This window comes from Mobula birostris, chromosome 6, assembly GCF_030028105.1.
Source record: "Mobula birostris isolate sMobBir1 chromosome 6, sMobBir1.hap1, whole genome shotgun sequence".
NCBI classification, from domain to species: domain Eukaryota; kingdom Metazoa; phylum Chordata; class Chondrichthyes; order Myliobatiformes; family Myliobatidae; genus Mobula; species Mobula birostris.
In genome coordinates this window covers 115,233,273-115,251,061 of record NC_092375.1, presented here as the reverse complement: position 1 = coordinate 115,251,061, position 17,789 = coordinate 115,233,273, and the positions used below count along the sequence as shown (strand labels likewise).

The 17,789-nt window shown below is 43.5% G+C and overlaps 1 protein-coding gene across 1 annotated transcript in view; it reads right to left on the bottom strand.

Moving 5' to 3' along the window:
* Positions 1–5,553: 5,553 nt before the first annotated feature.
* aamp (angio-associated, migratory cell protein) overlaps positions 5,554–17,789 on the bottom strand; it is a 54,484-nt gene continuing 42,248 nt past the window's right edge. Inside the window, exon 11 of the mRNA XM_072261084.1 lies at positions 5,554–5,969. Coding sequence (XP_072117185.1) covers positions 5,894–5,969 — 76 coding nt within the window. The 3' untranslated portion in view covers positions 5,554–5,893. The remainder of the gene's footprint in view (positions 5,970–17,789) is intronic.

Sequence of the window (17,789 nt, the reverse complement as noted above, 5' to 3'; positions counted from 1 at the left end):
CTGGTCCCAACACAATGATATAGTCATAAAAAAGGAAAGACAGCAGCTATACTTTATTAGGAGTTTGAAGCGATTTGGCATGTCAACAAATACACTCAAAAACTTCTGTAGTTGTACTGTGGAGAGCGTTCTGACAGGCTGCATCACTGTCTGGTATGGGGGGGCTACTGCACAGGACCGAAAGAAGCTGCAAAAGGTTATAAATCTAATCAGCTCCATCTCGGTACTAGCCTACAAAGTACCCAGGACATCTTTAGGGAGTGATGTCTCAGAAAGGCAGCATCTGTTATTAAAGACCTCCATGGCCTTTCCTTACTGTTACCATCAGGTAGGAGATACAGAAGCCTGAAGGCACACACTCAGCGATTCAGGAACAGCTTCTTCCCCCCCTGCCATCCGATTCCTGAATGGACTTTGAAGCTTTGGACACTACCTCACTTTTTTAATATACAAATTTGTTTTTGCACATTTTTAATAATCTATTCAATATACATAAATTACTTATTTATTATGTTTTATTTTATTTATTATTATTTTTCTCTCTCTCTGCTAGATTATGTATTGCATTGAACTGCTGCTGCTAAGTTGACAAATTTCACATCACATGCCGGTGATAATAAACCTGATTGATTCCCTAAAGGTTATCTTGCAGGTTGAATTAGTGGTGAGGAAGGCAAATGCAATGTTAGCATTTATTTTGAGAGGACTAGGATCTAAGAGCAAGGATTTGATTCAGAGGCTTTATAAGGCTTTGTCATATTACGGAGTACTGTGAGCAGTTTTGGGCTTCTTAGCTAAAAAGAATTGCTGGCATTGGAGAGGTTCCAGAGTAGATTCATGAGAATGATTCTGGGAATGAAAGGGATTACGCACGAGGAGTGTTTGATGGCTCTGGCTAGTACTTACGGGTTTAGAAGAATGAGGGGCAACCTTATTGAAACTTATCAAATGTTGAAAGACTTAGATGTTTCCTATAGTGGGGGATTCTGGGACCAGAGGGCACATTCTCACAATAGAGGGATGTCCATTCAGAACAGAGATGAGGAAATATTCCTTCAGCTAGAGGGTGGTGAATCTGTGGAATTCATTGCCACAGACACCTGTGGAGGCCAACTCACTGGGTATATTTAAAGCAGAAGTTGATAGGTTCTTAATTAGTCAGGGTGACACAGGTTATGGGGAGAGGGCAGGAGAACGAGGCTGAGAGGGATAATAAATCAGCCATGATGGAATGGCAGAACAGACTTGACAGCCCATGTGGCCTAATTCTGCTCATTTGTCTTATGATCTTATGGTAACTCATGTGATGCTGCTGGTACTAAACTGTATCCGTCTCTGTTGTTGCTTTGGATTCATCAGCTGTGTGGAGAGGGGGAGCCTGCTACATGGGCAACAGCTTGCTCTCCATATCCTACTGCCCCAGCTTGTATATCAACTTTGACCGCTAGGACCCAACATCCATGGTTGACCCCAAGCAATGGACTGCCTGAGTGCATATTGTTTTCCTTTGTACTACCTCAATGCACCGTGTAATGAATTGATCTGTACAGACAGTTTGCAAGACAAGTTTTTCACTATACCTTGGTACATGCTCTCTAAATCAGCGTGTTGTCTGGATTAGAGGGCGTGACTTATGAGCATTAGGTTGAGCGAGCTAGGGCTTTTCACTTTGGAAGGGAGGATGACAGGTGACTTGCTAAGAGGTGTACAAGATAGAAACATAGAAAAAACTACAGCACAATACAGGCCCTTCAGCCCACAATGCTGTGCCAAACACGTACTTACTTTAGAAATTACCAAGGGTTACCCATAGCCCTCTATTTTACCAAGCTCCATGTACCTATCCAGGAGTCTCTTAAAAGACCCTATCGTATCCGCCTCCACCACCATCACCAGCGGCCTATTCCATGCACTCACTGCTCTATGCGTAAAAAACTTACCCCGACATCTCCTCTGTACCTGCTTCCAAGCACCTTAAAACTGTGCCCTCTTGTGTTAGCCAAGATGGTGAGGTGATTGAAGGAAAGTATGGGGGGCTGTCAGAGATGAATTCCACCCCCCCACCCCCGCCCCACACCGAGTGGTGGATACATGAGAAATGTACTGCCAGGGGCAGTGGTAGAGACAGATACATTAGGTGCATTAAAGAAACTCTTAGATAGACATGTGGACGATAGCAAAATAGAGGGCTATTTAAGAGGGAGAGTTAATAGAGCTCAGAGTAGGTTAAAAAGTCAGTACATTGTAGTACTGTGCTGTGATGTTCTATTCTTTATGTGACAATGAAAAACCAATTCCGTTTCTGAGCCTTCTCTGGCATGACTGATCTGAATCAGAACACGTCTCCTGTGCCCATTCCCCACAGCCCTCAAAGGCCTGATCACTCACAGATTTAGACACTTTATCTCTAAATACTCAAATGATCCAGCCCTTACAACCCTAGGGTGAAGAATTCCATACATCCACATGTACTTCTGGGGTTCTGGGGCAGCTCACTCACCTTTGGGTTCCACTGGACACTCAGCTCTCACCTGTGGCTCCAAGTAGCTGTTTGCCAGTGACAGCGGCCACAACCCAGTATACTGCTTCGACAGGCAGGTTCAACCAGGTGAGGGTAGCCGGTCGCCCTCACATCCCAGTGAGACAGGGTCATGCCTGTCTTAGCATGTGAAGTCAGCTCTGATGGACTGGGCAGGTGAGATCCAACAGCCAGGAAGGTGATGCTGCAAAGCTTCATGGAAAGCAAAGGACATGACATGGCACAGGAGACATGGTCATCCACTGCAACCAAGCAAGACACCAGCTGGGATGACTACTCGTCCCACTGGACCTGGACTTCCAAGGTTAGAGAGTGAAACTGCACCAGTGAAACGGCCTTTCCACTTTAAAAACTCTTGCACACAGGTTTCAAATCTGTCGTCATCGAATTCAACAGACAGCCACCATTTCAAACTTAGAACAAGACTCTCAAAATGCTGGAGAAGCTCAGCAGATCAGTCAACATTTACGAGGGAAATAAATGTTTGAAATTTCTGGTGGACACCCTTCATCCACATACATCCACATGGATGGAAAGCATGGCATGGAAAGCATGCAGGAAGAAGCCATAATAAAATGGGGGAGCAGTACAGGCTGGCAGGTGAGGGGGGAGTTTGATTGGTTGGGGAGGGGGTATGAAATAAGAAGCTGGGAAATGATAGGTGGAAGAATCTGATAGAAGAGGACAGGCAGCCACGGGGGAAAGGGAACCAGAGGGAAGTGATGAGCAGTGAGGAGGAGTGAGAGGATAGCTCGGGGGAGGGGCGGCTTTGGGGATAAGCTCCCACTACCTATTAAATGCTCCCAGTGGCATGCATCTCAAATAGCCTCTGACAACCAAGTCCAGCTCCTGGCCTTTGCGTCTGGCTCAGCTACTAAGCCTGGCAAAACCATTTCTACTGACAGGAGATGGGGCAAAGGTAGGTTACTGGCATCTTAAAACCAGTCACTTCAGGCAGATGGGGCTCGTCAGCCATGTTTGGCAGCTCATCTGGAAGAAAAACTCTAAAGCCTCTGCTGCCTTGAGGTAATACACCACTTCCACTGACAGCTCGTTCCACACTCTCACCACCCTCTGAGTGAAGGGAAACCCCCCCACCCCCATCCCAGCTTTGCACTCAAGCCTTTGATTTATGAAGGACAATGTCATTCCAAATAGCACTAGAAACATAGAAAACATACAGCACAATACAGGCCTTTCAGCCCACAAAGCTGTGCCAAACATGTCCCTACTTTAGAACTACCTAGGCTTTACCCACAGCCCTCTATTTTTCTAAGCTCCATGTAGCCATCCAGGAGTCTCTTAAAAGACCCTATCGTTTCCACCTCCACCACCATTGCCGGCAGCCCATTCCACGCATTCACCACTCTCTGCATAAAAAACTTACCCGACATCTCCTCTGTACCTCCTTCCAAGCATTCCGATACTGGTTTACTTCACTTTGTTTTTAAGATGTTGCACAGGACAATAACCAATTTTCCAATGAACACAGTAAGTTGCAAGAAGTCTAGGCCAGGGATTGGAGCCTGGCAGCCCAAAGGCAGGCTGTCCTGCGACTGGAGGCCTGTCTGTCTGTGTGAGGGGGCGGGTGGAAGGGAGGGAGGTAAAGGGTTTGTGTTGGTGTTGTTCTGCTCAGGCATGCTGTGTTGGTGCCAGAATGTGTGGCAACATTTGCGGGCTGCCCCCAGTACATCCCTGGGTGTGTTGGTTGTCAATGCAAACACGTTTCACTGTACAGTATGTCTAAATGTATATGTGACAAAAGATGAATCTCTGTACAAGAGGCACAGATCAAGTGGACAGCCAGAGACATTTTCCCCCAGGACAGAAATAGCCAATAACAAGGGGGCATAATTTTAAGGTGAATGGAGGAAAAGTACGGAGGGGATATCAGAAGTAAGTGTTTTTCTTGCACAAAGTTGTGAGCACGTGGAACGTTCTGCCAGGGGTTATGGTATAGGCAGATACATTAGAAACGTTTAAGAGATTCTTAGATAGACTTATGGATGATAGAAAAACGGAGAGCTACACGCAGGGAAGAATTAGATTAATCTTAGAGTAAGTTAAAAACTCAGCCCAACAGTGTGGGGTCGAAGAGATTCTACTTTGCTGTGAAGTCCTATGAAGCTGAATTACAACCAGGCAAGTTTAAAAGGAGGACTGGTCGAGAGGCTGGTGAGTGGATAGAGGGGGTAGCAAGCATCACCTGACAAGTCAGCCACTGAATCTTTGGGATTTCAACATGGTTGAATCACAGATCACTGGATCTTTACTGACCAAAGCAAATATAAAATCTTCTTGACAATATTACAGACAAATGCATCTCGTTATAACTTGGCTAAATCACTCATAAAATACTGATTTTTTTAGAGACACAGCAAGGTAACAGGCCTTGTGGCCCAACGAGCCCATGCCAACAGCACAGGTAAGATATAGAGCCAAGCTCACTGCACGCTGCCTTATCAAACATTCCTCAGTGGAAGTCCCTTTATGAGATTCTCCTTCCCATGTACATCAGGGACCTGGGGTGAAAGGCTGCTGCAAAGAGTGATGTCCTGTAACAAATGTATTAGTTTGTACACGGATCTCCCAGCTGCAGGTCACTTCTGTGGAAGAGACCATGTACCACATGTACATGGAGTATTTGGGTTGCAGCCCCTATTCACATACCCGGGGGGGGGGGGGGTGCACTACTCAGCTTCTGGTTGGATTTCACCTGCGGTCATCTAGTATGGAGGGGGGCCTAGATGTCAAAGTAAGGTTACCTATTGGTGGGTCCTGGAAGTGTGTAGCAGAGGGTTCTGCCCGGGAGGACTGCTGGCAATGGCACAAGCATATGTCTGTGCCCAGGTAACCATGGAGAGGGATCACACAGTGACCACAGTAGCACTGATGCATTCCGGGACTGACGGGTGCTGCAGGGGATAAATGCTTGATGGGGAAGGGGAATATTTTCATTAAGTTTGTATTAATGATTGTGTTAGTCACTCTAAATATCTCTGTGTTTGGCATAGTATTGTAGAATATAATTTGTAATAAACATAGATTTGTAACATGGTCAGCTACAATGCAAGTTAAGCGGCAGTAATTGTCCCTTCAAACTCTCATTTACATCAAGCAGTGTTGGGAACCCCAGCCTCAACGGTACAAAATGAACTTGCACACCAGTACCCCTCAGCTGCTCGCCAAACCTGGTTTCTGTCATGCCATCTTCCTTTTGGAAATAAAAAGCAAAGGTTTTATTTTTCCTTTTATAAAAGTCAGTCAGAAAAGATAGTGCCCTTTGTCACATTTCAGGCTGTTAGGTGTGTAACAGCCGACTCTGAGATGGAGCTTAAAGACGAGGAAGCCCGTCTACCGATCCGGCCACTGGAGGTAAAACACTTTCGCTGTCCGGTCCCCTGAAGCGCTGACAACCACTGATGCCTCCCTGTCGGAGTTAAAACAAAAATGAAAGTTAGAGGAGGAGGGTGGGGCATTTGGTATACAACTTGACGAAGCGGGTAGTGAGACTATGAGGAAGGACAAGTAATGATAGGGCAAATTTGCAGTCAGTGAGATGAGAGTGTGACAAGAGCCAAAATTTAAAAAGAGCGATGAACACAGAACTGAAGATGTCGTATTTGAATGCACGTAGTATACAGAATAAGGTAGATGAGCATGTAACTCAGTTAGAGATTGGCAGGTATGATGCTGTGGGCTTCTGTGAGTCATGGTTGAAAGAAGATTATAGCTGGGAGCTTAACATCCAAGGATACACATTGTATCGAAAGGACAAGCATGTAGGCAGAGAGGGTCTGGTGGCTCTGTTAGCAAAAAAATCAAATCAAATCCTTAGAGAGGTGACACAGGAATGAAGGATGCAGAATCCTAGTAGGTAAAGTTAAGGAACTGTAATGTTATAAAGACCCTGATGGGAGTCATATGCAGGCCTTCCAACAGTGGACAGAATGTGGGCTACAAATTACGACAGGAGATAGAAAAGGCGTTAAATAAAGGGAATGTTGCGATAATCACAGAGGATTTCAATATGCAGATAGATTGGGAAAATAAGGTTGGTGTTGGATCCCAAGAGAGGGAATTTGTAGAATGCCCACAAGATGGCTTTCCGAGCAGTTCACGGTTGAACCCAAGGGAACGGTAATTCTGGATTGGATGTTGTGTAATGAACCAAATTTGATTCGGGAGCTCAAGGTAAAGGAACCCTAAGGAAGTAGTAATAATAATATGATAGAATTCAGTCTGCAGTCTGAGAAGCCGAAGCTAAAACTGGATGTATCAGTATTATAGTGAGGTAGTTGGAGGCACGACATAATAGGCCAAAGTTAGCATGGTTTCCTTCAGGAGAAATCTTGCCTGACAAATCTATTAGAATTCCTTGAGGAAATAAAAGGCAGGATAGATAAAGGTGAATCAATGGATATTGTTCACTTGGATTTTCAGAAGGTCTTCGATAAGGTGCTGCTTAACAAGTTAAGAGCCTATTGTATTACAGGAAGTGTACTAGCATGGTTAGAAGATTGCCTGACTGGCAGAAGGCAGAGAATGGGAATAGAAGGGTCCTTTACTGGTTGGCTGCCACCTGCGGTGTGCCACAGGTTCGGTGTGGGGATTGCTTCTTTTCATGTTATATGTCAATGATTTGGCTGAAGGAGTTGATAGCTTTGTGGCCAGGTTTGCAAGCGATATGAGGATAGGTGGAGGGGCAGGTAGTATTGCAGGAGTTAGGCAGAGGAGATGAATGAACAAGTAAGTGGCAGATGGAAAAAAAAGTGTAGGGAAGAGCATGGTGGTGCACTTTGCCAGAACGAATAAAGGTGTGGACCATTTTCTAAATGGGGATTTAATTCAAAAATCAGAGGTGCAAAGGGACTTGAGAGTCCTTGTGCAGGATTCCCTATATGTTTATTTGCAGACTGAGTCGATGGTAAGGAAGACAAGTGCAATGTTAACATTCATTTCGAAAGGATTAATATACAAAAGGAAAGATATAATGCTGAAGCTCTCTAAGCCAGTGGTGAGGCCTCACTTGGGAGTATTGGGAGCAGTTCAAGGATTCAAGGATTCATCTTTGATTCTGGATGAGTATGCTGCAGTTGTTACTGACTTCATTAAAACCTGTGTGGATGAGTGTGTGCCTACAAAGACTTACTGTACATTCCCAAACCAAAAGCTGTGGATGAACCTGGAGGTATGTCATCTGCTGAAAGCTAGATCTGTGGCATTCAAGTCTGGCAACCCAGGCCTGTACCAGAAAATCAGGTATGATTTGTGGAGGGCTATTTCAAGAGCGAAGGGACAATTTCAAACGAGGTTGGAGGCGACATCAGATGCACGGCAACTCTGGCAGAGACTGCAAGACATTACTTCCGACAAAGTGAAACCCAATAGTATGAATGGCAGCGATGCTTCACTACAAGATGAACTCAACGCCTTCTATGCACGCTTTGAAAGGGAGAACACTATGACAGCTGTGAAGATCCCTGCTGCACCTGATAACCCTGTGATCTCTGTCTCAGAGGCCGATGTTAGGCTGTCTTTAAAGAGGGCAAACCCTCGCAACGCAGAAGGTCCCGATGGAGTACCTGGCAAGGCTCTGAAAACCTGTGCCAACCAACTAGCAGGAGTATTCAAGGACATTTTCAACCTTTCACTGATACGGGCGGAAGCTCCCACTTGCTTTAAAAAGGCAACAGTTATACCAGTGCCAAAGAAGAATAATATGGGCTGCCTTAACGACTATCACTCAGTAGCACTCACATCGACAGCGATGAAATGCTTTGAGTGGTTGGTTATGACTAGACTGAACTCCTGCCTCAGCAAGAACCGGGACCCACTGCAATTTGCCTGTTGTCACAATAGGTCAACGGCAGACGCAATCTCCATGGCTCTTCACACAGCTTTAGGCCACCTGGACAACACAAACACCTATGTCAGGATGCTGTTCATCGACTACAGCTCAGTATTTAATACCATCATTCCCACAATCCTGATTCAGAAGTTGCAGAACCTGGGCCTCTGTACCTCCCTCTGTAATTGGACCTTCAACTTCCTAACCGGAAGACCACTATCTGTGCGGATTGGTGATAACATATCCTCCTCGCTGACGATCAACACTGGCACACCTCAGGGGTGTGTGCTTAGCCCACTGCTCTACTCTCCATATAAACATGACTGTGTGGCTAGGCATAGCTCAAATACCATCTATAAATTTGCTGACGACACAGCCATTGTTGGTAGAATCTCAGGTGGTGACGAGAGGCCGTACAGGAGTGAGATATGCCAACTAGTGGAATGGTGCCGCAGCAACAACCTGGCACTCAACGTCAGTAAGATGAAGGAACGCATACCAATCCTCATAGAGGGATCAGAAGTGGACAGAGTGAGCTGCTTCAAGTTCCTGAGTGTCAAAATCTCTGTGGATCTAACCTGGACTCAGCATATTGATGTAGTCATAAAGAAGGCAAGACAGCGGCTATACTTTATTAGGAGTTTGAAGCGATTTGGCATGTCAACAAATACACTCAAAACCTCTATAGTTGCACTGTGGAGACCATTCTGACAGGCTGCATCACTGTCAGGTATGGAGGGGCTACTGCACAGGACCGAAAAAAGCAGCAGAAGGTTTAAATCTAGTCAGCTCCAACTTGATACTACCCGACAAAGTACCCACGACATCTTTAAGAAGCGGTGTCTCAGAAAGGCAGCGTCCATTATTAAAGACCTCCAACACCCAGGGCATGCACTTTTCTCACTGTTTCCATCAGGTAGGAGATACAGAAGCCTGAAGGCACACACTCAGTGATTCAGGAACAGCTTCTTCCCCCCTGCCATCCGATTCCTAAATGGACTTTGAAGCTTTGGACACAACCTCACTTTTTTAATATACAGTATTTCTGTTTTTATCTCCTGGGTATGAGGATAAACTACGTGCAGCTGTGGAGCATTTGCTTTGGGTAATGAGGTTACCATTAACCACAGCTACCTCCAGGTCACCCTTAGGCAAGGTGTAGCACCTGTTAGCCTCCCTACTTGGGTTACAGTGAAGCCACGGAATGCAGGTGCTGGATAAAGCAGAAGGCAAGTTGTGAGTAACACAATCAATGGTTCCTGCTCCTCTTTTCTTTTTAAATCTTTTTAATTTTTCAAAATTATAAAGTCAATAACAAAGTTGGTACAAAGAGATTGAGTTCCTGCTTCTCAGACGCTGAACAGTAGATCCTTTTAATAGGACAATGGTCAGGGTCACCTGTCTTGTAAAGACACTGCATTGGAAGCAAGCAAGGGGAAGCTACTTCTTGTATTTTATCCCTAGTACAACCATGGTTAATACACACACAAATGTAAAAGACAACAGCGTAAATGGCAGCCCACTTCTAAATAGTGTAGACACCTCACTCGGTACGGGATATCATGTAAACAGACAGGTGAACCTGGATCGTCATACCACTACTGTCTGCAAGAACAACAGACAGCGAATTACCACTTGGAATGTTCAAACCCTGCACCAAGCTGGGAAGATAGAAAACGTAAAATTAGAAACGAAGAGGCTAGAAGTCAGCATCCTCGGCCTAAGTGAAATAAGATGGAAAGGCACTGGAGTATTCCAATCAGACGACTACAGGATGATATACTCTGGTGGAGATAAACATGAAAAGGGTGTTGTGATCATCTCAGACAAAGAAACATCCAAGAGCCTGCTGTATACTGGCATATCTCAGACAGAATGATGCTAATCAAACCAAAAAGACAACAAAACAACATCTCTATCATCCAAGTATATGCACCCACAATGGCAAGCTCAGAGGAAGAAATTGATGCCTTCTACCACTCCCTAGACAAAGCACTAGAAGAATGCAAATCACAAGAAGCCAACATAGTCATGAGCGACTTCAATGCAAAAGTTGGAGAGGGAAGAGAAGACCATATTGTTGGAAACCAGGGATTGGGAGAAAGAAATGAAAGAGGAATAAAGCTTTTATCATGGTGTAAAACAAACAATCAGATAATCACCAAGAAGGAAATGGACATGGAGAAGCCCAGATGGGAACAACAAAAATCAAATTGACTACATAACAATCAAATAACAGATTCAAAAACTCGATAACTCAATCTAAAAGCTACCCTGGAGCAGACTGCAAAATGAAAATAAAGATGAGAAAATTGAAGAAACCAAAAAGATCAGAACCACTGGATTATCAACAACTACAAAACAACCCTCATCTGAAAACAGAATACACAATCAAGGTGAAAAACTGTTTTCAATTGCTGCAGGGTGAAGGAGGCAAATCTTCCTGGGACATACTGAAGGAATCCATGGTTGTAGCTGCAAAAGAAACCATCCCACGAAAAGAACGGAAAACTAAGAAGAAATGGATAACTGAAGGTATAATACAATTGATACAACAGAAACAGACCATCAAACCAAGAGACAGCGAAGAATACAAAAAACTTGATAAGACAATAAAAAGAAAATGCAGAGAAGCTAAAGACAGGTGGCTAAATGAGAAATGCTCAGAGATAGAAATGCTACAAACCCACAACCCTGGAACAAAGTTGATGCACAATAAGATTAAAGAACTAACGGGGAAATTACTTTGCTCAACAAGTGGATACATCAAGGCAGAAGATGGCAGCTTAATTATGAACAAAGAAGAAATCCTAAACAGATGGACAGAATATATAAAAGAACTTTTTGAAGACCAAAGAGGAGAAAAACCGAACATAAAGAAGAATCTTGAAGGACCTAGCATTCTAAAATCAGAAATTTGAGTGGCCATAAATAAAACAAAACATATCAGAGCAACTGGTCCAGACAACATCGCTGTTGAAATGATACTGGCCTTAGAAGATTTTGGAATAGAGAAAATAACAGAAATAGCAAATGAAATCTATGATCATGGGGAGATACCTGATGATTTAAGTAAATCAGTGTTCATCACACTTCCAAAGAAAGAGGGAGCAACAGAATGTGAGTTACATCGTACAGTAAGCCTGATGAGCCACGTGGCAAAAATTATTCTCAGAGTAATCATGATGAGAGCAAAACGCGTATAAAACCAGAAATCAGTAAGGAACAATGCGGCTTTGTGGAAAACACTGGAACCAGAAATGCAATTTTCATGCTACGTATGATCTGTGAACGAGCCATCCAGGTACAAAAAGACATCTACCTATGTTCCATCGACTATACAAAAGCTTTTGACACTGTCAGACAGCAAGATCTTCTGGAAATGCTTCAAGATCTTGACATAGATGGGAAAGATATACGTTTCTTAAGAAACTTATACTGGGACCAAACAGCATCCATCAGAATAGAAAGAGGTGAGTGAGTATGTGAATATCATGAGAGGAGTCAGACAAAGTTGGGTCTTTTTGCCAGACTTATTCAACCTGTGTAGTGAAAATATCTTGAGAAGTATCAAAGACATCAAAAGATTCGCAATTGGAGGCCATAATATAAATAATATCAGATATGCTGATGACATCGTACTATTAGCTGACTCAGAAACAAAACTTCAAGAGCTACTCACTATAGTGGCAGCAGAAAGTAATCGCAGAGGCCTCTCAATCAACACCAAAAAGACAGAAAGCCTGGCCATCTCCGGAAAGACAAACATCCCACAATGCGTGATCAAGATCAGAAATACAAACATCAAACAAGTCAACAAATTCAAATATCTTGGCAGCCTAATAACAAGTAATGGCAGATGCAACACAGATATCAAATACAGAATAGTAATGGTGAAAGAAGCTTTCCAAAAAATGAAGACCATATTAACAGACAGAAAGATGAGTATGTACACTAAAAACAGAATACTGCAGTGCTACATTGATTCTATCCTGACTTATGGAAGTGAATGCTGGACCATTTCTCCAGCAATGGAAAAGAGACTAGAAGCAGCTGAATTATGGTTCTGCAGGAGAATGTAAAAATATCATGGACCACACACACATCAAATGAAGAAGTTCTCAGAAGAGCCCAAACAGTTCGATCACTCATACCAACAATAAGAGAAAGACAACTCAGATTCCTGGGGCATATCATACGGAAAGATGAACTAGAAAAACTCATACTCTCTGGAAAGACTGAGGGGAGCAAACCTAGAGGAGGACCTTGGCTTATGTACATCAAAAGCCTAGCCAGGTGGCTACACATCGAGGAAATGGAAATCATCCAAAGAACGAGGGATAGATCTGTATGGAAAACCATGGTCACCAAAATCTGCATCGGATATGGTACCTAGACAGACAGACAGACATTTGCACATTTTTAAAAATAATCTATTCAATATACATAAATTACTTATTTATTATGTTTTATTTAATTTATTATTTTTTTCTCTGCTAGATTATGTATTTCATTGAACTGCTGCTGCTAAGTTAACAAATTTCACCTCACATGCCAGTGATAATAAACCTGATTCTAATTCTTTGTTTTGGGCCCCATATCGAAGAAAAGATGTGCTGGCATTGAAGAGGGTCATGAGGAAGTTCACAAGAATGATCTCAGGAGTGAAAAGGCTAACCTATGAGAAGTATTTGATGGCTCTGGGCCTGTACTCGCTGGAGGGAGGTGTGGATCTCATTGAAACCTATCGAATATTGAGAAGTGTAAACAGAGTGAATCTGGAAAGGATGTTTCCTATAGTAGGTGTGTCTAGGACCAGAAGGCACAGCCTCAGAACTGAGGGACATCCATTTAGAACCAAGATGAGGAAGAATTTCTTTAGTCAGACACTGGTGAATCTGTGAAGACAGATGAGCAGCCCGGTTCATTTGAGCAAATTTAAGATGGAGGTTGATAGGTTCCTGATTAATTAGGGCATCAAAGGGTACAGAAGGCAGGATAATGGGCTTGAGAGGGATAATAAATCAACCATGATGGAATGACAGGATGTTGGCAGGACTACAGGGCCTGTGCCCATCTATTCACCCCTCCATCTATCTGTCCAGAGATACAGCACGGTAACAGGGTCTTCCAACCCAATGAACCCCCACCACCCAATTACACGCATCTGACCAATTAACCTACTGACCCATACGTCTTTGGAATGTAGGAGGAAACTGAAGAAAGCTCACAGTCTCGGGCAAAACATCCAAACTTCTTACATACAGCAGCAGATTTGAACCCCGTACACTGGTGCTCAGAGTCGTCCCAAACGGAGAGGTTTATTCTTTGGAGTGTAGGATAACGAGGGGGCAATGTTTAAAAATGAACTAAAGAAATAAATTTATTTAGAAATATAGCAAGGAACAGGCCTTTCCGCACCAAACACCGAACCCACTTATTTAACCCTAGCCTAATCACAGGAGAACGTCTAATGACCAATTAACCCATCAAATAGTGCATCTTTGCTCTATGGGAGGAAACTGGAGCCCCCAGAAGAAACCCACGGGTTCATTGGAGGAATGTACAAACTTCTTACAGAAGACATTGGAAGTGAACTCTGAACTTTGATGCCCAAGCAGTAATTGCGCTAAGCTGCTATGCCGCCGTGACGCCCCATTCACCTTATCAATGAGAGGCATTGATAAGGTGGATGGTAACAGTCTTTGTCCCAGTGTAGGACAGTCCAAAATTAGGGTGCATAGATTAAGGTAAGAGGAGAAAGGTATTAAAAAGGACATGAGAGACAACATTTCCACACAGAGGGTGGTGAATATATGGAACAAGTTGCCAGAGAAAGTGGTTGAGGCAGGTACAGTGGCATGCAAAAGTTTGGGCACCCCGGTCAAAATTTCTGCTACTATGAGTAGCTAAGCAAGTAAAAGATTAACTGATTTCCAAAAGGCATAAGGTTAAAGATGACACATTTCTTTAATATTTTAAGGAAGAAAACATTTTTATTTCCATCTTTTACAGTTTCAAAATAACAAAAAAGGAAAAGGGGCTGAAGCAAAGGTTTGGGCACCCTGCGTGGCAGTACTTAGTAACACCCCCTTTGGCAAGTATCACAGCTTGGAAACCATTTTTGTAGCCAGCTAAGTCTTTCAATTCTTGTTTGGGGGATTTTTGCCCATTCTTCCTTACAAAAGGCTTCTAGTTCTGTGAGATTCTTGGGCTGTCTTGCATGCACTGCCCTTTTGAGGTCTGTCCACAGATTCTCAATGATGTTTAGGTCAGGGGACTGTGAGGGCCATGGCAAAACCTTCAGCTTGTGCCTCTTGAGGTAGTCCATTGTGGATTTTGAGGTGTGTTTAAGTTCATTATCCTGTTGTAGAAGCCATCCTCTTTTCATCTTTGGCTTTTTTACAGAGGGTGTGATGTTTGCTTCCAGAATTTGCTGATATTTAATTGAATTCATTCCCTCTACCAGTAAATGTTCCCCTTGCCACTGGGTGCAACACAAACCCAAAGCATGATCGATCCACCCCTGTGCTTAACAGTTGGAGAGGGGTTCTTTTCATGAAATTCTGCACCCTTTTTTCTCCATATATACCTTTGCTCATTGCGGCAAAAAAGTTCTATTTTAACTTCATCAGTCCACAGGACTTGTTTCCAAAATGCATCAGACTTGTTTAGATGTTCCTTTGAACCTTTTGAGTATAACAGTATCAATGAAGAAGCTTTGAAGAAATACATGGAGAAGTGAGGCTTAGAGGGATATGGGCCAAATGCAGGGAACTGGGAATACCTGGGTTGGCATGGCCTGGTTGGGCTGAAGGGTGTATATCCATGCTGTATTGATCTTTGACACTATGAGAATTTGGGAAATGGGAAAATAAACTGAAATCCAACACCACAACTGGACAAACTACCAGGGAATAGAAAGGGATTGACAGGAAGCAAAGTGGTGGGTGAGAGTACAATGTGGGAAAAGTATAAGGGACCCACACTGAATCACAGTCAGTTTGGAATGGTTCTGAAGCAACGAGGGGCCAAAGGTTGTGGGACAGAGCTAACCACTAAAAGCTCATGGATACATATGGGTGTATTAGGAAGTCTGATGGAATGTTGGTCTTTAGCTCATCTGATCTGGAACAGGAAAGTGCAGAAAGGATATTTCAGCTGTACACAGCCTTTCCAGCTCATGGAGCCACGCTGCCCAGTAACCCACCTATTTAAACCTAAACTAATCACCGAACTACTTACAATGGCCAATTAACCTACATTTTTGGACTGTGAACAGAAACCAGAGCACCCAGAGGAAACCCAAGTGACCAACGGAAGAACATACAAACTTCTTACAGACAGCAATGGAATTGAACTCCAATACCCCTAGCTATAATAACATTGGGGAGGGAGGAGGGTGGGAAACAAAGCCACCAAATTTGTCTGCGGCCTCCAAGAGAAAGATCAAGAGGCAGGCAAGGGTACCAAAAGAAAGTCGTCACAATTTAAAAATTAGCCTTGTCACATGTACATTGAAACCATAGAGTGAAATACGTCAATGACCAATACTGTCCAAGGATGTGCTGAGGGCCGCTCGCAAACGTCACCACACTTCTGGTACCAACAGAGTATGCCCATTTCTGACCCATATGTCTTTGGAATATGTGTAGGGAGGGGGCGGCGTTGAAATAAGAGCACAAAAATAAAACCCACGTGGTCACAGGGAAAACATAAAAACTCCTTACAGATAGGAGGAGATACTGACCCCTGATCTTCCAGTTGCTGGACCTGTAAAGCGTTAGGCTGACTGCTAAGGTACCATGCCACCTTACATTCTATATGAAGTAACTGCCTTTGGTTCTGGGCATCCACGGGGGGGGGGGGAGGGAAGGGGGTTGCAGGGCAAAACAAAGATCAAGAGATGGGCCAGAGTGTTAAAAGCAAGTGAGTAGCGGATTAGCCGTGATTTAATAAACAAGCAAGATGGTTTCAAGGTTTGCAAGATCTCATCATGTTTATGTTTCACTTGGCGTCTCCCTCATCTTTACATCACAGGTAGTGGGTGAATGTGAACAAGAATCGAATTATAGAACTACAGCACAGAAACATCTCATTCTGCTCATCAGATCTGTACCAAACTATTAACTGCTTAGTCCCATTGACCATAACTCTCTGTACCTGTCCAAATTTAACAAATGTTGCTATTGAACCCACATACCCCACTTCCACTGGCAATTTGCTCCACACTCTCACCACCTTGTCATTAGGAGGTAGTGACCATAATATGATAAATTTTAATCTACAATTTGAGAGGGAGAAGGGAAACTCGGAAGTGTCAGTATTACAGTTGAACAAAGGGAACTATGGTGCTATGAGGGAGTAGCTGGCCAAAGTTCAATGGAACAATACCCTAGCAGGGATGACAGTGGAACAGCAACGGCAAGTGCTTCTGGGAATAATGCGGAAGGTGCAGGATCAGTTCATTCCAAAGAGGAAGAAAGATCCTAAGGGGAGTAAAAGGAGGCCGTGGCTGACAAGGGAAGTAATGGACAGTATAAAAATAAAAGAGAAGAAGTATAACGTAGCAAAGACGAGTGGGAAGCTGGAGGATTGGGAAACTTTTAAAGAGCAACAGAAGGTAACTAAAAAGGCAATATGCGGAGAAAAAATGAGGTATGAAGGTAAACTAGCCAAGAATATAAAGGAGGATAGTAAAAGCTTCTTTAGGTATGCGAAAAGGAAAAAAATAGTTAAGACCAAAATTGGGCCCTTGAAGACAGAAACGGGTGAATTTATTATGGGGAACAAGCAAATGGCAGACGAGTTGAACAGGTACTTTGGATCTGTCTTCACTAGGGAAGACACAAACAATCTCCCAGATATAATAGTGGCCAAAGGACCTAAGGTAATGGATGAACTGAAGGAAATTTATATTAGGCAGGAAATGGTGTTGGATAGACTGTTGGATCTGAAGGCTGATAAGTCCCTGGGACCTGATGGTCTGCATCCCAGGGTACTTAAGGAGGTGGCTTTAGAAATCGTGGACGCATTGGTAATCATTTTCCAATGTTCTATAGATTCAGGATCAGTTCCTGTGGATTGGAGGGTGGCTAATGTAGTCCCTCTCTTCAAGAAGGGAGGAAGAGAGAAAACAGGGAATTATAGACCGGTTTGCCTGACGTCAGTGGTGAGAAAGATGCTGGAGTCAATTATAAAAGATGAAATTACGACACATCTGGATAGCAGTAACAGGATTGGTCCGAGTCAGCATGGATTTACAAAGGGCGAATCGTGCTTGACTAATCTGGAATTTTTTGAGGATGTACTATGAAAATGGACAAGGGAGAGCCAGTGAATGTAGTGTACCTGGACTTTCAGAAAGCCTTTGATAAAGTCCCACATAGGAGATTGGTG